This window comes from Drosophila serrata, unplaced genomic scaffold (assembly GCF_035046125.1).
Source record: "Drosophila serrata isolate PLE 108 unplaced genomic scaffold, ASM3504612v1 contig_347, whole genome shotgun sequence".
NCBI classification, from domain to species: Eukaryota; Metazoa; Arthropoda; class Insecta; order Diptera; family Drosophilidae; genus Drosophila; species Drosophila serrata.
Genome location: NW_028257245.1, coordinates 3029418 through 3055274, shown reverse-complemented (window position 1 = coordinate 3055274; position 25857 = coordinate 3029418). Strand labels below are relative to the sequence as shown.

The following is a 25857-nucleotide window of genomic DNA, read 5'->3' as shown; positions in this document are numbered from 1 at the left end:
CTATCGATATCGACGCAGTACGTTTTGGCGCCATCAAGGTTTATTGAAACAATTGAAAACATCGATAGTGTTTAGTTACTCTTATTACTCATGCATTTCAAATTTTATTTGAATTATTAAATGTACATTATTGTGTTTAGAATTTATAAATAAGTATGCTTTCACGTGTATTTCAACGTTTTAATATATGTAAATACCATATTTGCATGGCCTTTCTCTTGTATTTTGTGCATTTTATAGTTTTTGTGACCAAACATTTGGTTATAATTGGTAAAATTTGAAACAAACTCTACGCCTACGCCTTTGCTTGCTTCCGAGTTTTAACTATTTCTTGGTTTGCTGATTGTTACTGAGTTGCCCTTTTTGTTAAGTTTTAAAAGTTTTGCGTTAAAATGCATTCTTAAGATCATTGCAAAGTTTTACAATAAATATATATATTTATATATATATACGAGTGTACGTTTCTGTGCACCAATTAAAATACCTAAATTACATTGTGCGCTTAAATGATTCGTTATCCTTTTTGGTGTGTTTGTGTTTGTCGGCAACGGGTTAAAAGTGTATTCAATTAAAAATTATAAGTACAATACATAAAATACATTTATTAAATATACATATTTAGCGATATCACCTCGATTTGTTGTTATTGTGCTCTTAAAAATCATGTAACAGAAAAGATTTATATGCTAAATTATCAAATATTTTTTTATATTTATACGTATGTATATGTTATGTATATTTTAAATATTTATACGACTCCGTTGTCTACCGGATTCGGACTCATAAATGCAGTCAAAATACGCTTGCGTCTAAAAAATACATTCCGCTCTTCCACTCGTGTTCGTTCCCGTGTGTCTGGGTTTTATCGTACCGAAACTACAGCCAAGTCTACATCTGAATCGTTGCTCTAAGGTGAATACTAATACAATCTCTTTTGTTTTTTGCACAAATTTCTACGATTTTTAAGTGTGCGTGGGCTTCAGGGTGTGGGTTGATTTCACGGAAGAACTAAAGCAGAGACCTTGTTATAACAAGATGAATAACGTCATACAATTTTTTTTTTACTCGAATTTTTGTTCAGACTCTAGAGCTGACTCCACGCATTCTTGAAAATATTCAGAGAGGAAGGGCACACAGAGCGTGTCCTCACGCATTGTCAAATATTCTAGATCTGTACGTTAACATCGCAATTTCTTGATCACAAGAAAGCATTCAATTTTGTGGTAGCTGCATATAGAAATTCAAATGGATGAACGTTATTCATTTTGTTAGTCTAAGGTCTTTGACCAAGGGTAGCTGCGGGAAAGCAGCCTTTGGGCAATGCTAATACACTATTCTCTCCAGACACTATTGGAAGAAATGGTAACTTCTCCATGTTTAATGAGAAGAAAGCTAGACGACCGAGAAAAGAGCCTAGCATTGCCCCAAAAATTGATCCCAGCGTTTTTCTCAAATCCACCCATCATCCCTCCTGCTGTGAGGCATCCTGCGGTGCTGGGTTATAAATGCAATACCACGCCCCTCCCTCATTCGCCTTACAAGGTGCAATATTCGGTGAGAATTGGTATAGATTTCAGCAACTCGTTGATGTTATGTTGTTCGAGATGCGCCAACAGCTGTTCGGAGGATTTCAACAGATTGACGCAGTTCTGGAGATTCTCGACTATTTCCTTTGTCATGCTGTCCGAGGACTTGCTAATGAGCTCGGCCAGCTTCTTTCCCACCTCGCATTTGATCAGCTCATCCTGCAGGCGCTGCGCTTGAGCTGCCTCACTTGCTGCCTGCGACAGGTAGACCACAGCCAGGATGCACAGGGCAATCAACGCCTCGTTCTGCATTACCAGATGCTGGGCAGTAAGCATACTGACCATGGCCTCCACAGTGCCCTCGTTGGCCAGAAACTCACTCAAACTGCTGCGATCGTAGTCCTGGGTGAGGGGAATCCTGTCGGCAATCTGTTCGGCAGGGGCATCACCCTTGCGCGGTAAGGCATAGGCTATTTTGCTCAGGTAGGCGTGCTTAATAAGCCAGGCCATGAGGCGCAGCGATTCCCCGGTGACGCCCGCATAGTCGGACGATTTGCTCCAGTGCACCAGCTGCACAATCAGCGTCTTGTTTTTCAGCAGCTCCAGAGCAAGTTTTTCTGCAAAATGCAAAACAGATGTTGTTAGTAGATGCGTGGATCGTATTGCAAGCTATTTTTGATTTCTCCCTCCACTCACCTTGGCCGTCGACCGTCATGCGCAGCGTGCCCAACAGCTTGAAGACTACCGGGGGCTGGTGGATTTCCAACATGGGCAGGATGGTCTGTACCAGGCCCGCCTGGATCACTGCATTCTTGTTCGGCTTGGGTATGACCAGGTTGCGCAGGGCGGAGAGAAGCGCATGCTGCAGACGCACATCGTCTTTGACGCCGTTGTTCTTGGCCAGCACCTCGAGCAGCTTGTTCATGGTCTGCTGCTCCACAAAGTAGATGCAGTGGCTGTCGGTGCGTGCAAAGTTTCCCAATGCTAGCACGCCGGTGGTCAGTAGATCAATGTCCGACGAGTCCAGCCAGTCGACCATGTTCTTAAGAAGCGGTGTGGTGTATAGATAATGCATCGATTCATCTAAAATGGATTGCCGATTTATTTAAATTATGTAATTATACATTTATGACTATTTAAAAGAACTTACCGCCTGTGAGAATTAACACGATCAATTCGCAGGCCAGTTTCATCAGAGCCCTTGCCTCACTGGTGCTAGCCAGAGTTTTGTACTTCTCCAGCAGGTTGTAGATGGTCTCGCAGAGACCGTCCTTTGCCAAAAGCAGCTTGACCTCGTCGCTCTCCGCCTGGTAGTGCAGCAGTTCCAGGCACATCTCGGCCAGATCTGGGTTGGTAGAGGCAGCCAGTATACGCGACAATTGGATATTTAGCGACGAGTCAAAGTTAAGATCGGCCACGTTTTCAGTTAGGATGCTGAGCAGGGGCAGAGTGTTGAGGAGCAGGTCCTCGTGCTGCTCCACATTGGCAGCCCCAGTATCGATGATGGCCTGCAGCTTCTTCATCACGCCCAGCTCCATGGCCCGCTTGGCCAAGCCCTCGCCACCGAGCAGATAGTTGGACAGCAGACCACCGCGCACCTTGATGAACTGCGCCGCATTGGCCACGTCCTCGATGCTGGATATGTCGAGCAGTCGGAGCAGTACAGCATCGCCCTCCAGTTCGAGTATTAGATCCCTGGCCTCGTCATTCAGGTAGCATATGTTCCCTAGGGCCCGGCAGATTTGGATGGGCAGCTCCATACTGCCTTCGGGCGTTGGCACCTGGCGCAAGCACTCGAGAAAGGCTGAAATTATGTCACGCGTTGTGAACTTTTTGCGCTGAATCTCAGATTTTGTGATCTCCGCAATGCACTTGGCGGCCTCCTTGCGCACATTTGTGTCTTCGCACTTGGTAAGGCCCAGGAAACATTCCGCTAGCTCATGTTTATCAAATAGTTTTGGGTCCTTGGTGGCCGAGATCTCACAGAGCAGGTTTGTCGTATTTCCAGGACTGACACTGGTGGTCTTCAGTTGCTCAATCAGTTCGTCGATTTCAGCTGGGAAAAATAATAATAATAATTATTTGAATACTTTATAAAATTAAATGTACTTATAAGCACAATTAAGAGAAGGTTCTTCTCTAAGACATAGCATAAGTGTACAGAAAAGGATGCGTAACGCTCATTCCAGACTGAAAAATGAGAATACAACACTCATCTTATTCGTTTATTTTTCCTTTAGTTTTAAATTAATTATATGTTGCTTTGAGTTTGTTAATCAGTAAAGATATATTATATAATCTGTAAATAAACATTCCAATCGGGGATCTAGCACAGAAAACCATATTTTCTGTCTTAAAATTAAGCGACTAGTTCGCGTAGAAATTTGTGAATTTTAAAGCATGTTTTTCCAATATTTTCTAAACGTTTTCGATCCGCTTCGAGGAGCACGCAATGTCACCATGCCATTTCCCCCTTGTCTTTGTTGGACACCGCAAAATTGATTGCCAATTTCGATTATCGCCGGTGCCTGGACGGAGCCAAGACGAATGGTTCTAAAGCGAAACGTGCCAAGCAAAAACATTCGATATATTCTCATATAATGTAGAAAGGAGGTAAGTGACATTAAACCATGCCACATTTGCGTCCATAGTCCCGAACCTTTCCAGTTAAGCCATCAGAATCTACTTTATAGAAATGCTTAAGATAACTTGTCAAGCGTGTGCCCCATTAAAGGTTCCTTTCGCCTCTCCAACAGCTGGCTTGGATTATAACAGGACCCAAGATGGGCAGGACATTTGCATAAGTCCTTGCCACGGGTGAGAGGGAAAATAAAATCCATTCGAAAGTTTTGCATATACATTTATAGGAGATATTGTCCTTGGCAATACAATTGTGAGGTTTGGTAAGATTTTGCCTCTAAGTCATTGATTTTGTTCTAATAATATTAAATATCTTTTAAATTAAACGTTTCAGAACCAACCCAAAAAAAAAGAATAAACCAAAACAATTCATTAAAAGACCATCCAAGAAAATATACCTACTTTATTTGATTTATTTTAATTGTTCACCTTTAATCGAGTCAAAAAAGAAGCCCTCAAACGATACTGCTCAGTATTTGCATAAAATTCTAAATAAATTATTTATCTTTCCGCACACACAGCCAGGCTTTTGGCTTAAATTTGAATTTGATTTTATTTATTTTTTTAGCCAGGGACATAGAGTCCCGTTTTATGGCCAACATTATCACAATATTATTATTTCAGTCAGTCCTTTTTTGCCGCCGAGCACACATGCTGGGAAATATATACACACTCGAGCAGGGCGAAGGGCAAAGGCCAGACTCCGGCACTCGACAACTGGCGACAGTTGGTAGAAACAGCAGTAACATTAAGTGGACTGGGATGGGCAATTCAACAAACTTTGTGAAGCTTAAATAATGAATAAGTGAAACAAAAACGCAAAAAGACCCCTACAACCATCGTCATCCTCCACATCATCAGCGGTGGAGTCCACGATTCGGCATAGAAACAGCAACAAGGGATGCAATAGCAATAGCAGCTAGCACAGGAGCCACAACAAACATGGCAACTAACTCGTAGACACATTGCACTTACAAGTGTAAGCCCTATTCTGCAGGAAGTCGAAGCAGTCCCGACCATTAAACACCTCGTAGGGATACTTTAAGGCTTTGAAAGATCCTTAGCATTGCAAACGGATTAACCAAAAGATAATATTATACACAAACTCTGAATAAACTCTGACGAAACCTAACCGCTTCTTTCCTCAAATAAAAGTGGACTTTACACATGACTCCATTTGATGAAAACAACAATATACCCTACAATTATATATATAATACTATATAACACGTATGAATGCACATGGGATGCATCTGCATATATAGTGGTATAGGGAAATTGTTGCATTTGCTCGTCTCGCCGCCACTGAATGCAATTGGACAGGTGGCAGAGCCACATTGCCCCTTGGCGTGACAGGTAGACGAGGGATGCCAGTGGACGGACAGGTGCATTGGCGGTGCGCGGTAGCGGAACTTCCGTCGGTGGCAGGAGGCAGTTCAGCTCCTTTAATGCGTCTCAGTTGCTGCTGGCGCACAGCCACAGCCTTTTGCGTGCCTTTGAATGTTTGCTTTGGTAACTGGTACTCGTTGGTATTCAGAGTATGCCATCCAACCGTCCATCCATCCATCCATCCATCCATTCCGTTCGAGTTCCGTGGCAAGTTCGTTAGCTTTTCGTTGCGGAAGCGGGCGGCGTTCGTGGCATTTATTCGCATGAATTTCTGGGGCAATTGCTTTATTTTATTTTCGTATTTTTCCTCATTTTTTTGTGGGTGGGGAACTCCGATTCCAGCCTGAGTTTTATTTTCAGCCTGTTGTGGTATTTGGTTTTCTCCATTAAACGATTCACTGGCTTTGGCCACACACACACAAAAAAATAAGGAAAACTAGTGCAAAAACATGTTGTTGTTCGTTGCATGCTTTATTCGTGCACAATTTGTGTCGTTAAAGTCAGGTTTAGTTGTATTGTTGCTCTTTGGGCCAAAAAACGACGAGGAAATTTGGGTTAAGAGAGCGACAGAGAGCTTGGTACCGAAAATGGGAGTCATGGGAACCATGGATACCTATTTTAGCAGACTGGGTAATATGAGGAAATAAAGGTGGGTCGGGAAATAAACACAATGAATAAAATGTATGCGACATGGCATTGGATAACTATTATTGAGAAGTACTTTTTAACATAAATCACGGACAAGATCATCTATTAGAAGCAAATCCCTACGATTGCCATTCGTTACTTTTTATACGCGGTTTTTGTATATTAAAAGCAAAGGTTATATAAGGATAAGGATAAGGATATATATGTATATATAGATGCCTAACTGCCATGCATTTCAATTGCTTCTCTTGCCTGACAAACTCAGAGAGTAATAAGGCCTACAAGAGAGAAATTTAAAAAAAAAAACTACAAAAGAGAGTCTGCAAAATTTTACGATGTTACGCATCTTATTGCTATATTTTCTTTAACATAACATAATATTTCAACGTTATAAATAAGAAATATTTAAATTAGAAACATAGGTTTATTTTCAAGTTTACATTGCTTTCCATTTCCACATTATTCACTTTCAACAAGCCTATTCTTAACGACTTTTAGCAGAAAATACCGACGGCAAATTTCGGATGATTATTTTGTAGTTGACTTCTGCATCGCTTGATCTCGCAGAGAGGGACTTTCTAGGAGCTGTGACCCAAGGACGGTCTTTCCCAGTTGGTACACCATCTGGCAGGCGGGCGTTGGCATTTGCACGGCTTGCTCCAAGAGCCTTTGGTTGTTGGCCTGCCGCGCCCTTAGCAGCAATGTATCCCCTGGAAGGAGAAACCGAAATACATCTCCGATAGTTCCTTGAGTTCGATTTAAACTCACGTAGACTTCGCTCCTGTTTGCACTTCAGCTTTAGATCCGATATGTACACCTGCTCAATCTCTTTTTCCAACTTGATTAACTGCTGCTCTGTGAATTTGGCCAGGTTCTTTGGGCTGATATAGTAGGCTATGTGACTCGCTTGAGTGATGCGGTGCAAGGTGTGGGTTCTGGAGAAGATTCGAGTTACAGCGACCCCACAAGCCACCAGAGTCAAGAACTCACCTGGTTGGCGTGAAGCTGTAGACCGGTGCAGCTGCTATGTAATGCATGGTGATGAATAGGAACACCAATGCAGCCACCACTCCGATCACAAGTTGTTCCGTTTGATACAGCGATTGGGACTGGGGCTTCCGCTGGTTGGCCGCCTGGTAGGGCCTTCTATGACCAGCTTTTGCCTCTTCCCGGTCTTCATCCTCCTCACAAGCGCTGCCGCTGAGGTAGTCATCGTACTCCGGCCGATGCTGACCCTGGCAATTGCTCACTGATGTGCCTAAGTTATACTCTATCCGCTTCTGGCAGTCCGTGAGGCAGTCTGCTGCCTCGCTGATCCGGCGGAATGCCTGCTCCGCGCCGGGAGCCTGGTTCTTGTCCGGATGCAGGCGCAGGGCCAGCTTGTGATAGGCTCGCTTCACCTCCGAGTATGTGGCGTGGTGCGAGACACGCAGCACCTCGTAATGGGTGCGGCACCGCAGCACCTTCTGCACCACGTCCAGCATATCGGGGGTGAATACATGGGGCAAGGCGTCCGACTGGCGGGTTGGCCCGATCGTCTTCTGGGCATCGCCCTTCAGTCGCAGCCTCACGATAATGTTCTTTAGCTCCAGCAGGGCAAGGATCTCGCCATGGTCTCTTATATTGGCTAGGGCCTCGTTGATCCGCACCAGAGCCTGATCGTAGCTGCCCAGGCTGAGGTCGCTCACCACACGGTCAATGCACAGACGGCTCCGCTGTCGCACTCCCATGGTGTCCTGTTTGGGGATATCCTTTTCAACCTCCTTCCCGGCAGCGTGCGTAAGCAAAAAGTTTTTGATTTTCTTTGTTCGTTGGCAAACTTTGAATTTTGGATGGCTTCTTGTTCGGGACAAGCCCGGGGAAAGTGGAAGTACAAATGTTCTTAAACTCTTTGCTGGTCTTATAAAAACATGTATGTATGCTTTGAGATGGGTACAAACACAAACACAAATTTTTCTATATGAAACCCATTTGAAAAATTGGGAAAAGTCAACTATAAAGTCACAAGCTAGTTCTGTTCTTTAAACAAACAAAAAGAACACAATGGTAAAATCTTGAAGATCTGGAATAATTTAATTCGTAAGAATCGTAAAGTTCTTTAAGGAAAAACAAGTAATTTTTGAATTTAAATAGAGAGTATCGCTTATATGATAGATATAGATAGTTAGTTTTACACTATGTATATGGATAGCCCTGGTATATTTTATTTTTCATTCTCATAATCTCGGAAAGAGTTCGGACTGACAGTAGAACAGGGCTAAATCGCCTCGGCTGGTGATGCTGATGAAGAAATACATATGTATATATAGATATCTACATAAAACCAGCAGAGATGGAACTTTAAATGTGTGCTTGTATTAACAATTTACAAGTTTTGGAATAAATAGAACAAAATTCTTAAATTTACAGACGGTTTCCCAAAAGTATTTACAAATTACAAACTATAACATTTAGTCCTCTCACACAACTTGACAGACAATTGATGTGAATTAAAGTTTACGGCCGCCTGGGGGGATTCCCCCAAAATCGACAGCCCTCGACTGGCCCCAGAAAGTATGCTTCAAAAACTTGTCAAGAGGACACACAAGCTTCTCCAAAGACTCGAAAGTTAATTGAAATTAATTTCTATGCCAATTTGAATAGGGCACGAACTCAATTAAAACCTAGCTGGCACCAACCCAGTCCCCCAGTACCCACCCCGCATTCGTTCATTCTCAAGGCCATTAGGAGGGCCAAAAATCTTATTAGCAGTAAAAAGAATAAACCTAGAGCCGGCAAGGGGAAATCACAAGTCGCCAGATGAGGCAAATGAAGCAACGCCAGAGGAATACGGAAAAAGGAAGGCCCTGGAAAAAGGCAATAAATTCGTTGCTGGGTAAACTACAATAACAGCCAGCTAATCTGGGTAAGCTGCGTGGAACGAATGAAAAAAGCCCAAAATAATAATAATAACAATAAAGCCCAGGCCTAGAGCCCAGGGCCCAGCAGCAGTGACTGCTGCGGGGAGCGGGCTCTGTTGGTAACTGATATCGGGCCTTATCAACGCTTTGGGGTTGATGGAAGCTCCGGCCGCAAGGACAGCAGTCAAATTGTGCCAAAGACGGCAAGCGAACGCGTCGACAAAATGCAGACACAAAGGACCAATTAAAATCCAAAGTGAGTGAGCCATGGGGAGGACGTGGCAAACATCCCGCAGCTGGGTTGCGGCACTCAGAAAAAAGTTCCCCCATTATAATGTAAATCTTTACTTTAAACTTTTTACAATCATAGAGTTTTTGATTAAGTAAAAAAAGCAATAACTCTAGAGTTCTGCTTACTCTTAAAAATATACAAAATATAAACCTTAAAACTCATAGTAGAATATTGATTTGGTTGGTTTTTTTCTCGGTATGTCTGGTGGGTCTCGCTACGTTGGGCACAGCTGCTGGGTTCCGTCGGGGGAGTGGAGGAAATGGAAATGGTTTGGGGTTTTTGGGATGCACTGCCGCCCCTGTAAAAAGGGAAGTTTCTACGGCCCGGGATTTCTAGCACGTTCAAGTGCTGTTTGTTGTCGTTCTGCACGGTTTCCCCCCTCCAGAAAGGGTATGTTTAAACAACCCACCTTTTGAGAGGAGTTTGTTTTTGTGTTGATTCATTCAAGTGACAGTCGAAGAGTAGATAACACGGAGAATCCTTTGCATATAGTTATTTTCATGGGTAGCTGCCACAATTAAACGTGTTTCTGGTGTATAAATAAAGATATATAGCGCTCCTAACATTGATAATGTTGTCAATTCTGAATGGATGTGTCCTCTTTCTATTACATTAAAGTTACTGGCGCCAGAAAGACTGCATAGACAAGCTTAGTCACAAGTGAGGCTCCAAAAACAAATCTTTTGAGAGTTGCTTTCTTTAGAAGTACAAAAACAAAACCTACATAACGTTGGGAGCAGCATTTCTTAATAGAATCTACACACACAAGTCGTTAAGAAGGGATTCTGTTGTGATTTATTCACATTTTTGTCTGCCTCTTAACTTAAAGGTGGGTTTTTGTCAGGCTCCTAGCTTGACGCTTGTAACTCAACCCTGTTAGTTCATGACAAGCAAGTATCATCCGTAATCAGATTCGGATATTTGAATCTTAAACTTTTTGGATAGCACAATATCATGTATTGTATTGTTTTATACAAATTATATTATATTCTTAGTTGATTCAGTAAATCCAGACTTGAGATCCATTAAAATGCCATTTTTGTATCTAAATAATGGTTCCAGTTCAGTCAAATCTTTGTTCTTCAGGGTATTCCGCATTCGAGTCACCAATTTCTTTACATTTCTCTGCGTGCTTGAGTGTAATGCCACCCCCGGGGAATCAAGCGACTGGCTGGGGCAGGGCAGAAGCGGAGGCAGGGTGTTGAGACACGCCGGTAAACCTTGCACCTCGCACAGGAGGCATATTCTCATTTATTAATGCGTCGTCACTGCCGCTTCATGCTCCCTGTGGTAGAGTGGGCGGCATGGGTGGATGGTTTCTGCTAAAAGGTGGTGGCCACTGCCTCAACCGCACGCCGCCCACCCGCCGACCGTCGTGCGTTGTGAGGAAGCGAAAGGGACACCCAATTCCCGCCAGAATTTCAAAGAGCTTGCGACCGGGCCATTAAAGGATAAAAGTCGACTTCTGATTGGGAAAGTGACCGTCCGATAAGTGTGGCAAGTGCAGTGGGAGTCCCACATCCAAGCAGTGCATTCGTCTAATCCGAAAAAAGCGCGTAATATTGATTTTTCTCGCATGGCTCCGGGGAGCAGCATGTCGTCCGGGAAATTCCCCTTCCCCAAAGATTATGCCGCCGGCAGTTACAAGCACCTGGCACCGATTTTTCGTATCTTCGCAGCTCATAAATGCAGCACTGACTGCACCCGCACATACACATATGCACACAGGCACACGGCCAGGTACAAATAGAGGCACACACAAAGATACACATGAGTTGCATTTGTTTATACTGCGCGCCGCGAGCAACAAACAAAAAAGGAAAGCGGGGTCGGGGTCTTTGGCGTGTAAATGTACTTTAAACGAGCGCTCATAAAAACCGAGAAATGCCCTGCATTAGCCCATTCTTTTATATACATAGTTTCAGTTCTCTTTTTCCTTTTCATTTCTTTATTACTCACTCGCCATGTTTGCCGCTTTTGTTGATTATTCCGCTGTTGCTGGTGCTGCTTCTGGCTATTCTCTTCTCACCAATTTGCGGTTACTCAAATTTTTTATTCGCGTGGTAGGCACGTTGTATCACTTATTGGCGCTCGTCACCGCTGTATGGCTAATTGTTGATAAACGCAAGAGCTGAACACATTTCACGGCTTTTCCTTTTTATTAGAGATGCGAAAACATTGATGAATTCGATGGCATTCGATGCATCGATATTTTTAGAATTTTCTAAATCATCGATGTTATTCGACTATCGATATTTCTGTGCCGCCACTATCAACAGAATAAGCTTGATGATATCATTTAATTATACTTTCAGGAGCTTGTATATGGCGCCCTTAAGGGAAGACGCTCAGAAATTTTTTTGTGTGCCTAAAATTTTTTGGTCGTCGGAAAGAACCATAGGCAAAGCCCGAAATATGATATCTGACCACAGGAAGCGCCCTAACCCCCACAAGTGTTTAAACTAATTTTTATTAATAAAAATAACCATTGAATAATGTTTAAGACCTTTATAAAAAATTATCTTAATTATCAGTGAATAAATGTTTAGTTTTTAATTTTTAATATAACTCTAAATGTGACTTTCAATAATTTAAAAATAATTATTTCAAATTTTTTAAAATATCGATGATTCGATGTTTTGGGTGAAAAACATCGATGTCGCCATTGTGATTACTATGTTTACTTGTCGTTTTTGGTTTTGTTTTTGGTGTGACCATATAATTGCTTATTAAAATGATATAAACTGCGTAAAAAGCGTTGGCAACTATTATTTGGCGTTTTTGAAACTACAATTTTTATTTGAAGGCATCAATTTGCACTTTGAATTGCAATTTAGAATCCTTTGCGCACTTGTTTTTATCATTAAATAGTTCCAACACTTAGTTACGATGCTGTTTCCCAGGAAAAAATTTAATATATCTATTTTATAAGTTATAATTTTAAGTAATTTAAAGTTTTCTTCAGAATTCATGTAATCAGATTTCAACTTCTACATAACATATTTAATAGTAAATTTTACTTACTGTTGAAAACAAATGATTTGAAACTGAAATTATTATGCATGCATATGTACCACAGCCAACTTAGCTTCTTTATAGCTAGCTTCAGCAGACGCGTCCAGACGATGTGGCAACGCTGGTTGGCACATCCCACACACAACAAATTGTTTATCCCAGAAATCGTGCTGTATTTAACGAAAAACATATTGCAAAACGCCACACTGCAGTTACACAAGGTGCGAAAACGGCTATTCAAGGAATTACCCGAACCGCTGCCAGCCAACTGCTCTCCCAGGCGATTTCCAGAACAGCCCACAGCCGCTGCCAGAGCCACACCATTCCACTTTGGAGCCTTTCGGTTGGGTTCGGTCCAACAATTTGCGATTTGCCCAGTGCGTCCAGAAAGGCTTGTAAAATTGGCAAGATAACTAAGCAGAGCACAAAGATGCCGCCAGCGTCAGCGGTAAACAATAGCAATGCGGCCGCCCAGGCGGCGAAGGCCGAGCGGGCGGAGAAGCTGCGCGGAGCACTGAAGGGCTTCATTGTTGCAGACCGTCAAAGGCGCCAGGAGGAGTATGAGGCGCAGTGCGAAGAACAGCGGCTGCGAAGGGAGCGCGAAGAGGTCGAGCGCCAGACGAACCAGTCGCTGGAGGACACGCGCGGCCAGATCACGCGACTGGATGAGCAGCTGGCCGACCTGCACAGTCAGAAGCACCAGCTCACCGTGCAGCTGAAAAAGGTTCTAAACGAGGACGAGACAAGAAAGAAGCAGGCCAAGGAAAATGAACTGTTCGCCATGCAGCAGGCAGCTGCCAGCGTGGCCAGCGGCCCGGTCTTCCTGCCACCCCTGCGTCTCCAGCACCATCAGTTGCTACAGAAGGTGAGTGATATCCACCGCACTGCTTCTTTTTCTTATTAATGCTTCTCCTGCTTTTAGCCACCGCCCGGTACCCAACCAGCCAAGAGGGGAAGAAGTCCCTCGCCGCCCAATCAGCACCAGGCGTACTACAAGAGCGCCGCCAGCTACGCCCAGCAGAGTAAGCCCAGGCCCTGCTCGAGCTTTACTGCCCAATTGGTCCCTGTACAGTGAAGGCTGCCAAAGGCAGAGAGACTTTATTATCCATAACCAAATTTAGACTCCTTGTCGAACTCCTCTAACTCGAACAGAACAGAACATCCATTATCCTATCCAATTCCAACTGAAACCCCTTTTAAATCGAAATCGATATTGGTGAAAATGATTCCTTTTGCGAATATGTTGGTCGGATCTATTATGGTTTTGATTTATCGTACATACATATATCGCCACTTTTAAAGATTGATTTATCTATAAACTTTTGAGCGAAATATCTATATATTCCGACATCCTTATCAGTCCTTCTAATGCTGGGTTTTCATAGATAAATCCATGAAATATCCTTTTTATTAACAAATCCTATAGGAACAGTTTTCTTTTTATCCAAACAACAGTTTTAAGCCTTATAAACCACATTTTAAAGTTAAAGTAATTTGATTAGCTTAAAAAGTGCGGAAAATAGTGCTGAACGTATTAATTTACGATAATTAACTGAAAACTTTTATTGTGCTATTCCGATAATTCTATCTGCTAAATGTTGTCACATAAGTTCAGCTCTTAAATTCACGGTTATTTTACGTCTACTTGTTAACAAAGGAATTTTTAAAATATTTACTAGAGCTCATAACTGAGAAACAATCCATAACCAAATACCTTATAATTATATGATGCTAAACGAATAAGGTATATAGTTTAAAATCTTAAAAATCTACATAGGTACTTCCCTTAGTATATTGTTCTTGGTTCGAGTTAGAGGACGTCAACTAGGAACCATCACTATCCCGAGTCTCATAGCTCTGCGGAGCTTTCACTGTATTTGATTAACAACACCCGCTAACTAACCCCCGTCCGTCCCGCTCAAAGAGAAACTCATCCGACTGCGCACACTAACCGCTAACAACACAGGCACACAACTTATATGTTCATTTCGTTATTTGTTTACGATCGATTCGCAGAACACGATGACTACCGTCGTGCCGCGGACTATGCTAGATTATCATGGAACAGTAAGCACCTCACTCGCAATACCAAGACCGAGAGATCCTTCGCCAGGAACTATCGAAGCTACGAGTCTCTAATAAACCGATCTTTTCCTCCCCCCTCGTTACAGAGACCACTGCGCAGTACCCGGGCACGGGAACGATCTTCTACCAGACGGCAGCCGCTCCGCCGACGACACAGCACCAGGCGGATGCTCGCCTACAGTCCATCTACAACTACAATCTGCCTTTGCGCCAAGCGTACTTGGAGCTGCCCAGCGCCACCGTTAGCAAGCCGCCGGACTCCCAGTCAGCCAAGGCTCCGCCACCGCAGCCGATGCAGGTGCTCCACATTAACCTCGATCAGCCGGCCATCTCGCAGGCGGATCTTGTGGTTCAGGCCGGCGGCAGTCTCACGGCGAAGGCTAATCAGCCACAGGTGACCATGGAGAAGCTGCCGGATCGCTACCACATTGAGGTGAAGCATCCTGATGGCCCGCCTCCAAGCCATCTCCCGCCCCCGCCGCCACACCTGCTGTCGGAGGGTGTCATCTTCAAGCCACTGCTCAGCGAACTGTCGCTGCATCCCAACGTTCTACAGATTAGCAGCAGCCAGGTAGGTTATCCCTCATACGCAACAGATCGTAAACATTTCACTTATGTCCGGTCAGTTTCCTCAACAGAATGCAAAGGCGGCGGGAAGCATCACGCAAGGCTATGCCCCGGGACGAGGTGGGTCTGCCCACGAACAACAGTTGGCCAGGCAACAGTTGGCGATGCTGCCGGGAGCCCCGCCAGGATCGGTGTCAGGCTCCGCCCAGCCGCCGCCCGGTCAGCAGATGCACTACCAGCGACGCTTGTACTAGCCCCTTGTGAGGATTTAGTACGAAACTTACTCACTGATATACTTACGATTTTAAATGGAAATTATACTGACTATGCTGCCCACTTAGAGGCGGTCACACGAAATAAAGCACACAACTATGGCGTCCCTATTTTCCAATTGAAAACTAAGAGTTTTTATAGCTCTTTTTTTGGTTTTCTACGGTTACAAGACTAAATACACTTTAAAGGTTCACGTCTTTAACGCAGGAAAATTGAACCGATATTGTAATGTAAAGTGACAGTGAAACTGTGGAACCTCTCATAGGGATAATTACTCAACGCAAGTCCCAAGTCAATTCTAATAAAATTACCATTTGGCGAATGATCAAGGATAAAAAAACAGCGAATTTCTCCGCTTGGCCTCTGCTCACACCGATAGTTTTATCGTTCGTCTGGCGTTGGTAATCTTATCAAATTCAATTCAATCCTATTCAAATTCAGTTCTAACAAGAAAGGAAAGAAAGCTAACTTCGGCACGCCAAAGTTTATATACCCTTGCAGATAGAACTTCTATGACTTGGAATCCCAACAATATAAATTATATTTATTTGTGTTAAAAAACAATGAAGTAATACCTGCTTTCATTTCATTCACCTTTACATATTATATTTGCAGTTTTACAGTCACAGATGTGCATTTTTCTCCACATCTAACGATCGTTTGTATGGCACCTATATAATATAGTCGTCCGATTTTCATACAATTTTACACAAAATTTAAAACTGATATAAAATGGTTATACCTCAAATTTGATGAAAATCTGTTGAAAACTGAAAATGTTATAATTTTTAATTGTCTTAATTTCTCGATTGTTCCTATGGGAGCTATATGATATAGTTGTCCGATTTTCATTAAATTTTATACAAAATTGTAGAGTATAGTAAAATGGCTATATCTTAAATTCGATCAAATTCTGTTGAAAACTGAAATTGTTATAATTTTTTTTGTAAAAATTATCCGATCATTCCTATGGCAGCTATATGATATAGTCGTCCGATCCGGCCCGTTCCGACATATATACGACTGAGAGTATATAGAAGGCTAACTGCAAAGTTTTATTCAGATAGCTTCAAAACTGAGAGACTAGTTTGCGTAGAAACGGATAGACGGACAGACGGCCAGAAGAACAGACGGACAGACGGACATGGCTAGATCGACTCGGCTGTTGATCTTGATCAAGAATATATATACTTTATATGGTCGGAGGTGCCTCCTTCACTGCGTTGCAAACTTCTGACTGAAATTATAATACCCTGCAGGGGTATAACAAGGCAATGTATATCCTAGTATATCTACTGGTTTTTAAAGGGTAAATCAACAACCATTAATTTTACATATGAATAAAAATATTCTTTGATGCTTTTTATGCTTTATTTATCTTTGGCACACCGTGGATTGTAAAGCCTTGCGGTTTTCATCTAAAAATCGATCAAATTACCAAAGAAAATTATAACTGAAGAGAAATAAAACATATAAATTGATTCATATTCATATGTATTGGAATTATACTACGTTTTCATATAAATTAATCAATTGATTCTATAGCAATTATAACTAACTATATGTATGAGTCTTTAATTCAAAATAACGGTCAACATTAAAAAGTTAACCGCTGTGGTGTTTGGTTTTGATAAAGCTTATAAAATGTTTAATATAACAAATTTTAAGCGATCTCAGAAGAGAAGAGATGTATTCCTCTTTTTTTTTTCCTTGACTTTGCTATTTTTTACAAAGCATCTGTTTAGTTGACAGACTGGGAATTGTTTATCTACAGAATATTGTTCAGAGAGCTCGTCCAAGCTGCTCATTGTTTGCACAGCTGGGGAAAAAATTATGAATGCTAATCTGATCATCAGTCTTGCCGCTGTACTGTTTTTTCGTTAGGTTAGCGCTATGATAATCTGATCATTTTCTCGAGTGTGACGCATGCTGTTCTCCTAATCCCGACCGCAAGCTTTTCCTTGCCAATAATTGCCCTCGCCCCTTGAGCAATGGGACAATCGCACTTAACTCATTCTCTACTTAGCGGTAATTTGACATTTTCCAAGAGACTGTCTTGCTTGCTAGGGAGGAGGAAGCACAGTCCAGAAATGGCAAGCAAATGATTCACAATCGTTTCTATATTGTCAATAATTGGTGAACACGGCACAGAGAGAAATTCCATTTCAGCGGGAGTCATATTTGACATACATACATATAGAAATATTTTTAAAAGAATATCATTTCGAATATATATATGTATATTTGAATGGATTGATTCCGTATAAACATCCAGGGTTAATTTATAAAATATTTGACAATTTAATCATAGACTGAGAAGCAAGAAATCAAATACTCCGATAATTCTACGTACACGGAAGAGCTCTTTTATTCCAAAGGTTAATTAAAATTTTTTCTAAAATTATGTGTTTATGAAAAGGCGTATAAAATTGTATAGATTTAATGTTCAAAATGACATTACTTTGAACTTGATGGAAATTCAAATACCTTTGAAAATTTTCTAAAAGGATGCGATGAAACGATAGAGTAACCAAATTGTGGGCACATTTCTTTTGGTTTTAATAATGTACTTTTACAGTTTACGGTTTTGGAAACCTTTTTATCAAATTTTAGACACCTAGAAACTTTTGTTTTTATTTATTTTTTTATTTTTTTTTTTGTAAATAAAGCTTTTATAGAAAGTTGAGTGAAAATACGTAGATTCCTTTTTATAAACTAGTATAATAATAAGGATAGTATAATTTTAAGGATGTGATGTATCTTTCTGGTCACATTCTCAACATATTTCATTCAATAACAATTTCATATAGTACCTGACAAATTAATGTTGTAGCAATTTTATGAAAGATCCGTAAAAACATATAATCCAATATCTATATATGATTTGTATTTGTTTTTATTTAAACATCCATACTAGAATTAAGATTATCTTTATGGTCTGTAATCTGTTATAATTATTTAATAAGTCGTCTTAGACTGCTATTTTCTTGCGTTCTAAATAAGTTTTTTGTTTTTTATATCATTTATTTTATGAAAATATATTTCATCCAGAACTGGCATGTACCTACCGATAATTTTGACTAAAGATTCGAAATATACCGACAATTTTGACTAAAGGTACAAAAAATGTGTATGACGAATTTTAATAAAACTATTTTTTTTTTATGTGCTCTTGTTGTGGAAATGAATTTACATACGGAACAACGTGAGGTTAATTGCGCGGAGCACACTTGTTAATTAGCAATGTCAGCGGGTGCGAGCGGAGCGGCTTCTAGACAGCTGGCATGGGGTTCGTTCTCTTTTCTGGAAATCCAAAAATAATGCTTCCAAGCCACGTTTTCACCCAATTGGATTACGTAAGCTGGAAACCAGTTTGAGGCGTTGTTGTAAATGCTGCCTCCATTATTGTGGCTGGCTAGTAGTGTGTCAAGGAAAAGTTACAGACAATTACAATGTTCGAGCGCGTCACCTCACCTCGCTTCCCCCGGTCCCGGGCAAGTAATTAAAAACGGAAGCCATGCCCGAAGCCATAGCAATGGGTTCCCGCTGAAAGTTCCAATGTTTTTCAAAACCAAACTGGTTGGTGGTTCATGGCTTATACTTTCATGAAAAGTCCGCCCACGACACTCGAAAACCGCAAAACACGTTCGCCAGCTGTCGTGGAAATCGCACCGAATCGCGGTTCAATGAAACAGTCGAACTTATGACATGGTAAATTTAAATGATGTTTGATTTTTAGTATATAACGAGCAGAATCTCCAGTCATGTCGATCTAGCTATATGTATAAAAAAAGAAAAGAAAAGACAAAGAGTAACCAAATTTGGCTAAAAAAATCTCATCTTTTGCATGTAGATCAAGTTTGTTTCAAAATATTGACACACCTCTACATTTTATTGAAGAATTATAATTATATTCTTATTTAAACATTTATGTGAATGTACATATTTTTTATATTTAAGAAAAAAACGGAGTTATTACAGAATATTTTTATTTATTTTCATTTTTATGTGATACTAGAAACGTGTGTTTAACATGTGCACTCTAAATCAAAGGTTTTTTATGCTATTTTTATTCTAACGTTAAATTTAAAGTTTTATTTTTATAGTTCTTAAAAGTGTGTATTTATATCGTTACAAATAATCCAACATTTAATGACAAAGTATTAAAAACTCACATTATTTTGAACAAAATACCTGTGTTATATTTTGTAAAACATATGTTTTAAATGTATTTTGATAAATTGAATTAAACACGGATTTCAAGAAACACATTTTTTAAGTAATTATAAATGCATACAAATAGTTAAACAGTTATTTTACTGTAAAAACATTTTCCAGTCATAAGTGGAGCAAAGGGGCGGAAACGGCTCCTCTGATTTACAGGGGCGGTGGCCCTTGTATTAAATTGTGATTATCCATAGGTACTATGGCAACTGTAATCGCCATAGCAGGTAAACAACAACAAATAGCGACCGCAAGCCGCATTTGCATAAATAAACAAGCGCGATTGGTAACAGAGAGCGTAAAACAAGTTAGTGCAATTAAAGCGTCGCGGGTGGTGGGAGAGGGGGTTGGGCGAACCGTAACCAAAACAAAAGCTACGCGCCAATATCAAGGTGCGTACATGTGAGCGTCGCACTGCGTCTGTGTGGGTGCGAATCAACAGGCGGTTAGGCGATCTCTCGGCCTGGCCGCTGTTTTCAGTCTTCATTGACATCCACTCGCGAACGGTTCAAAAAAACGTTAGCGCGCGCAAAGCTCACTTCAGCATACAAGCGAAGGTGAATTAACAGCGTGTGTGAGTTTTGTTTTTGAATTGAGTGCCTGTGTGTGTGTGTGCGAGTGTGGGAGGGGGAGTGCGAGAGAGCGCAGGCAGTGTTGCAAAGCGTTGACGAGCCAAGTGCAGTGAGATCACAAACACTCGAAAGCACACACTAGTTGTCCCGCTTGCACTTGCGGCGTCGCTGCCGGCCCGAGCAAATGTCAAAGTCTCTTCAGTAGCAAAACAGAAACGTCGCCAAGAAACAGCAAAATCGGCGACAAAATTAGGCATTTAGCACGGCCGCACATATAGATTGGGCCAGCGTAACGACATATCGAGTGTGTTTTGGTAAAGTGACGTCAGCTGCCGAGCACTGAGTGGCAGCACAACACCTCCGAAACTCAGCTAACAAACGAACACTTTGCAGGCGCAAGCTACTTAATGGAGGCTGCCAAGGGATATGTGTGGGCCAAGTACCAGGGCTTATGTAACTACCTGGAGCGGGACACCGTCGGCAGCGAGCTGGCCATCTACGGCACCTCAGCCCTGATGCTGGCGGTGGCCTATGCGAAGCGCAAGCCCGCCTACCTAGTGCGCCAGTTTAAGCAGCCCTCGCACATCCCGGAGCGACTGATAAACGAGCGCGTGATGCACACGGGCCGCATCGCCGGCGTCCAGCAGCGCGACCAGGACACCCTGCTGATGATCCAACACAAGCCGCTGATTCCACTCTTCACCAGCCGCAAGCGTCTGCTGCCCGTGAAGCTGCCGGGAGTGCGGGTGAATGCCAACGGGTACTCCTGGCTGCAGCAGTGCCTCCTCGGACGGGAGGCCACCTTCCTGCCACTGAAGAGCGGACGTGATGGGCAGGATTTCGTCGTCTGTCAGCTATGCCTGGTGCATCCACCCAAGGGAAACCGCCTGGTGGACGTGTCCGAGACCCTGCTCAAGCTGCGGTTCGCCCGCTTCGCCCAGGACGCTGCTGCCGGTGTGAAACGGAACGGCAAGTACTACCAGCACCTGCGCAAGGTGGAGCGGACCACCGCCGAGAAGGAGGCGTGGCTGTCGTGGGCCGCCAGCCACCCGTACATCTGGCGGCGCTACTACGAGCTGAAGCAGCGCCTGCTGCCCAAGGAGAAGCTGCTGCCCGAGCTGGTGCGCTGATCGGCAGGGATCGGCCGCTTCCCTACACCTCCCCTAATAGATTAGTTCCAGGGCCAGTTGCAGCCCAACGAAACGAACGACAATCGATACCCCGGCGGTACGTGAGATCGTGTGCTAATTTCCACACTCAATGAAACCTGAACGCCAGCATTTTTTCATCGTTAATATAAACAAAATGTTTTTGCCACGGATGACATCAGTGCGTGTGCCTGTGTGTGTGTGTGCGTGCGTGTGTGCTTGTTGCCCAAATAAAATGATATAATAATACTTAACTTTCCAATGTATTTGAGAAATACGTATCTGAATTTCCCAATTCCATTCTTTTTCTTGTTCCCCGGACGATCAGTTGCAGTTCTTCCTCCACCTCTACCAGCAGCACCCACCGAAAGTCCGAAAGCAAAATGAGCTGCGGAATCTCCATGGTTAAATACATTCTATTTATATTCAATTTGCTCTGTTCGGTAAGTAAAAACATCCGTGGATTATATCATTTTCCAGGCCAAGCCCAGGTCAGTCTCCATGATATCATAACTTTGCTACGGTAAAAACAGGTTTTCTCATCGCTCGAAGCGGAAAAAAAAACGGGGAAAAGTGTTTTTTTCTCTGAGAAAGTCTAAGCCTACAAAACTGGCTGAGAACAATGCATTATCATTAGAAATTAAAATAATAGGGAACGTGTACAGAATTAATAAGCAAATAAAGATAATTAGTTTTTGAGGTTTTCTGTAAGGAAGGGTTATGTGCTTGATATCATCAGTAGGAATGTATCTTGTGAGGAAAAGTACAATTTGAGATAACGACAAAAATATTGGAATCAATATCAACTCAGAAATATCGTATTTGTTGATATACAATACTATAAATATTGAAAAATATCGCATTTATCGTTAAAATAAATACATATATAATTGTTATCTATTACATTGGCTCAATAAATAAAACGTTAAAAAAACGATTTATTATCGACTTTCGCATAAAATATCGAATCATTATCTGTCTCTTTTGTCATCTCTGATGATCAGTGTATGGCAAACCCGTTATTAAATTTGGGCTACCTAAGTGACGTAGTGGTGGTCAAGAGATTCTGTATACCAAAAGGTATTTTGTTTACTTTGGTTAGCTGAAAACGAGTTTGGCTTTGAGCCGCAGAGTTTCCCACATCCGAGTCGCAGAAACATGCATCCCATTAACTGGCATCCGCTCGAGGTTAACTGGTTCCAAACTACAAAACACACCAAGCACAATCGTCGAAACTCCAGTCGACCCAGCCACCATTTGTGGCATTTTCGATTTGTTTTTGTTTTGCAACTTCTAACTAGCTGACTCTTGGAGGCACTGCACCACCGCGTGAAACTGTACTCGCGGCTAACCAGTTTGGAGCCCTGATTTGCAGGTGTGAGTCAAGAGCCACAGAATGTTATTCCCATCATGTAAAATATGTCACTCTCTACAGCGAAACACAACCATACAATGAGTTTTGCGTTGGCAATTTAGCTTTTTATAATTATTGCGAGTTCAACGAGAAATCAGTGATTATTGAGAATCACAATTTGAGTTCTGAACCATCAGTATTTTAAAAACATATCAAACAAAATTTCACTAACACTATTACTACGACATTAACGTAATTTAGTTTGAGCAGTGGTGCCCCAAGTCCTGACTCAAGAGTATGCAAATTTCTCGCCCGGCCTCTTCCGGCACATCAATAATAGGCCCAACAAGTAAACAACTTTTGATATCTTTTCTTAAACTTAAATACTATTAAATTCAAAAATTATAAATATATTGCGTAGCTGAAAGCGAAGAATACGTAACGAAATACTATTAAATTCAAAATATTATAAATATATTGCGTAGCTGAATGCGAAGAATACGTAACGAAAAGCTCTAAATATTTGGATGTTTCAATACCTTTTTCCTCTTTGGTTATGATTGGAATTGCTTTAACAAAAACAAAAACAATCAACCATTTAATTTGAACTTATCAAAAATGATAAATGGCCCATAAAAATACTGCTTGGTAATAAATTTTACCTTTCAAACAAGAACTGTAAAAAACGTTGTTGAAAATAAAAAAGTTTATCTTAAACTTTCAAGTCTATATGGATGTATGTATGTATCCTCCTGTCAAATAAAGGAATATAATGTGTCCAATGAAATGAACTATTGATGGATGCCCTTCACAATATATTTGGAAGAACGAAAGCAAACGGATTTTTTTTAAAAGCACTCCCAGTGTAACAGAAAGTTGCGTAATTACATTACAGAGGACGCCCGAAAATAGTTGACTTAATTAAATGTGAACTTGCTCCCATTGTTGGGCGAGCCAAAAACTCTGTAAAAAAACAACAAACATTGCCGCCACACACGCAGACGATGTAAATGGGCGACGGTCACAGTAGACTTGAACTCAATTTTCCACGGATCGGGACAAAAATACCGGACGGGTGGGTGTGAATCTATATACGTAGATGGTTAGGCAATGTCGCTCTCGTCTCTCATCTGATCCGATCCGATCCCAACCCACTGAACGGCCCAACCCGTCGAGTTAGTCATATGCCGCAGCCTTAATTATACTTATGGGTTAGATAATTGGATAAATCGGACAACTGCACGGCATCTAATCTGCTCAATGACGCAGGGCGATAAATAAATCAAAGGCAAAGTAAATTTGTTTTTGATAACTATATCGACATTGCTGTTGGTTAATCTTAATTAACCAAATCGGAGGGGATTGATAAGAGATAAGCTTTTGATAGGCATGCAAATGGGTTAGCTTAGTTACGCTACAATAAATTACTTAAAAAACAAACTTTTAACTCAATAAATGATAACCCTCTGCGTCTGTCCCAGTAGGTTCCCAATATTTTCTTGCAGTGCATTTCATATATTCTAAATTATTTCCAACCAATAATAAAAAAGCTGTAAAAGCTTTCTCGTCAAAACATAAAGCTTAGATAAACCCAATGAACATTTTAGTAAGTGAATACAATTTGAATTATATGCATTTTTAGAAGTATTTATTTGATCCCTAAGCTGCAAAGAATTTGTAACGTCTTCTTTCTTATTATTTTTAAATTTAAATTAATGATTTACTCTTAATTTTCCCCAAATATAATAATTATGAAAATCTTTTAAATTTGGCATTGCTTGAGGTACATAAAAAAAAACCTAAAACAACAAAACGATAATTTTCCTTTTTAAGATATTACTATGACATTTAGAAAATATAGTGGTTAAATCTGGGACACTAATAGACTAGTTTGCGTAGAAACGGAAAGAAGGACATGTGATTATCGACTTGGCTGTTGATTCTGACCCGTATAGAGCCACATTATATTGCATGGCTTTCGATTAAAATTATAAATCATCATTATAAAAAGAATAGAAGCTCACAAAGTTATGATTTTTTTTAATTTATACAATTTTTTACGCTAATCTTCGACTTTCTCAGATATGCGGTATATTGCTGATCGTCTTTGGAGCTCTGCTATTCAGCAACATCCACAATATCGATGACTTTGCGGAGGCCCTGCGCACCCAGCAGGTGCCCATAACCATGATTGTCCTGGGCACTATCATTCTACTCATCTCCTGGTTCGGTTGCTGTGGCGCCATCCGCGAGTCCTACTGCATGTCTATGACGGTTTGTTTTGAAGAATATCCTTGATCACATTCTGGTGTACTTACTGCATTATTTTCCATAGTACTCGATCCTGCTGTTTGTTTTGATGATTGGTCAGCTGGCCCTGGTCATCTACATGTGGGTGCAGAAGGACAAGTACTTGCAGATCATGGGCGATGTGGTGGAGAAGGCCTGGGATCGCCGCACTCGGCGTGCCGACTACATGGATGCCATACAGATCAGCGTAAGTTGTCAGCCCAAAGGCTAGAGATTCTGAATTATTAATCATAAATCCCTTTGCGCAGATGGAGTGCTGTGGACGCAGTGGCTATGTCGACTACTCCTTCCAGGGCTACTTCCCGCCCTCCTGCTGCAAGGACACCAACAACTGCCGCACAGAAACCGTCTACAGGCGCGGCTGCAAGGCTGCCTTCGTTGAGTTCTGGGACAGGAATAGCGACATCATCAAGTATTCCGGCCTTGTGATTGCGGGCATTGAGGTGAGTGTCGAAACACAAAATTCCTCTATCCATGTTTAATTTAATGTTTATTTATTTAATTTATATAACAGTTTGTTGGCTTTGTATTTGCCTGTTGCCTGGCGAACAGCATTCGGAACTATCGACGTCGCGCAGACTACTAATTCTGGAATGCGAAGGTCTTTCTAATTTTAATTGAAACCGAAAGTACGAATTATGTTGCCCAATTTTACGAATACTTCACCTGATACAGATGGCCATTGAAATTTATACAATCTCAAGTTATACACAGCGAATCCCTGGACAAATTCGAGATGATCCCATTTATAAGATCGTTAGTTGAGAGTTTTATTAATTGTGCTAATATTTTTTACTGTACAAGATAATTTATACACCAAGAGATTGCAATAAACGAAGCAATTTATTAAACATATAACATGTGGTTAGTCTATTTTAGTCTTAAAAGTTTACACTTTGTCGACGCTTTCTCTG

At 41.5% G+C, this 25857-nt stretch overlaps 5 protein-coding genes across 11 annotated transcripts; 3 read left to right on the top strand and 2 right to left on the bottom strand.

The window, feature by feature from the left end:
* Positions 1-70: 70 nt before the first annotated feature.
* On the bottom strand, positions 71-11594 carry vimar (visceral mesodermal armadillo-repeats). Its single transcript, XM_020959582.2, has 4 exons — positions 11355-11594; positions 2677-3582; positions 2223-2609; positions 71-2143 (listed from the first exon to the last, which is right to left on the bottom strand). Exons 1-4 carry the CDS (start codon positions 11359-11361, stop codon positions 1536-1538), a joined length of 1908 nt encoding a protein of 635 aa, XP_020815241.1. The 5' UTR covers positions 11362-11594; the 3' UTR covers positions 71-1535.
* On the bottom strand, positions 6532-8219 carry LOC110189492 (dnaJ homolog subfamily B member 14). Of its 2 annotated transcripts, XM_020959583.2 has the most exons (3): positions 7194-8159; positions 6972-7138; positions 6532-6913 (listed from the first exon to the last, which is right to left on the bottom strand). In XM_020959583.2, the coding sequence occupies exons 1-3, from the start codon at positions 7931-7933 to the stop codon at positions 6732-6734; spliced, it is 1089 nt and encodes a 362-aa protein (XP_020815242.2). In that variant the 5' UTR covers positions 7934-8159; the 3' UTR covers positions 6532-6731. The 2 variants fall into 2 exon arrangements, with proteins under 2 accessions (XP_020815242.2, XP_086694290.1); XM_086838164.1 differs by having other exon boundaries at positions 6532-7138; positions 7194-8219.
* Positions 11595-12324: 730 nt separating the features above from the next.
* Positions 12325-15460, top strand: LOC110189379 (uncharacterized). 4 transcript variants are annotated; one of them, XM_020959427.2, is made up of 5 exons: positions 12325-13275; positions 13333-13432; positions 14427-14477; positions 14582-15066; positions 15134-15460. In XM_020959427.2, exons 1-5 carry the CDS (start codon positions 12841-12843, stop codon positions 15314-15316), a joined length of 1254 nt encoding a protein of 417 aa, XP_020815086.1. In that variant the 5' UTR covers positions 12325-12840; the 3' UTR covers positions 15317-15460. The 4 variants fall into 4 exon arrangements, with proteins under 4 accessions (XP_020815086.1, XP_020815085.1, XP_086694246.1 ...); XM_020959426.2 differs by having other exon boundaries at positions 15122-15460; XM_086838120.1 differs by lacking the exon at positions 14427-14477.
* Positions 15461-20037: 4577 nt separating this feature from the next.
* Positions 20038-21533, top strand: LOC110189598 (mitochondrial inner membrane subdomain organizer). 2 transcript variants are annotated; one of them, XM_086838119.1, is made up of 2 exons: positions 20038-20116; positions 20525-21533. In XM_086838119.1, exon 2 carries the CDS (start codon positions 20539-20541, stop codon positions 21259-21261), a length of 723 nt encoding a protein of 240 aa, XP_086694245.1. In that variant the 5' UTR covers positions 20038-20116; positions 20525-20538; the 3' UTR covers positions 21262-21533. The 2 variants fall into 2 exon arrangements, with proteins under 2 accessions (XP_086694245.1, XP_020815390.1); XM_020959731.2 differs by having other exon boundaries at positions 20038-20445.
* Tsp42Ea (Tetraspanin 42Ea) lies at positions 20038-25798 on the top strand. Of its 2 annotated transcripts, none has more exons than XM_020959732.2 (6): positions 20038-20116; positions 21608-21722; positions 24716-24907; positions 24969-25130; positions 25192-25386; positions 25458-25798. In XM_020959732.2, the coding sequence occupies exons 2-6, from the start codon at positions 21663-21665 to the stop codon at positions 25527-25529; spliced, it is 681 nt and encodes a 226-aa protein (XP_020815391.1). In that variant the 5' UTR covers positions 20038-20116; positions 21608-21662; the 3' UTR covers positions 25530-25798. The 2 variants fall into 2 exon arrangements, with proteins under 2 accessions (XP_020815391.1, XP_020815392.1); XM_020959733.2 differs by having other exon boundaries at positions 20038-20133.
* The last annotated feature ends 59 nt before the right edge of the window (positions 25799-25857 follow it).

Bases quoted from the DNA above. Each gene is read 5' to 3' on its own strand.
- LOC110189379 (XM_020959426.2), top strand. From the start codon at position 12,841: ATGCCGCCAGCGTCAGCGGTAAACAATAGCAATGCGGCCGCCCAGGCG. The intron at 13,276-13,332 runs GTGAGTGATATC...TCCTGCTTTTAG, and splicing joins ACCATCAGTTGCTACAGAAG to CCACCGCCCGGTACCCAACC. The intron at 14,478-14,581 runs GTAAGCACCTCA...CCCTCGTTACAG, and splicing joins TGCTAGATTATCATGGAACA to AGACCACTGCGCAGTACCCG.
- LOC110189598 (XM_086838119.1), top strand. From the start codon at position 20,539: ATGGAGGCTGCCAAGGGATATGTGTGGGCCAAGTACCAGGGCTTATGT.
- vimar (XM_020959582.2), bottom strand. The intron at 2,610-2,676 runs GTAAGTTCTTTT...AATCCATTTTAG, and splicing joins CGTGTTAATTCTCACAGGCG to ATGAATCGATGCATTATCTA. The intron at 2,144-2,222 runs GTGAGTGGAGGG...TGCATTTTGCAG, and splicing joins CATGACGGTCGACGGCCAAG to AAAAACTTGCTCTGGAGCTG.
- LOC110189492 (XM_086838164.1), bottom strand. From the start codon at position 7,933: ATGGGAGTGCGACAGCGGAGCCGTCTGTGCATTGACCGTGTGGTGAGC. The intron at 7,139-7,193 runs GTGAGTTCTTGA...AATCTTCTCCAG, and splicing joins TACAGCTTCACGCCAACCAG to AACCCACACCTTGCACCGCA.
- Tsp42Ea (XM_020959732.2), top strand. From the start codon at position 21,663: ATGAGCTGCGGAATCTCCATGGTTAAATACATTCTATTTATATTCAAT. The intron at 21,723-24,715 runs GTAAGTAAAAAC...CGACTTTCTCAG, and splicing joins TATTCAATTTGCTCTGTTCG to ATATGCGGTATATTGCTGAT. The intron at 24,908-24,968 runs GTTTGTTTTGAA...TATTTTCCATAG, and splicing joins CCTACTGCATGTCTATGACG to TACTCGATCCTGCTGTTTGT.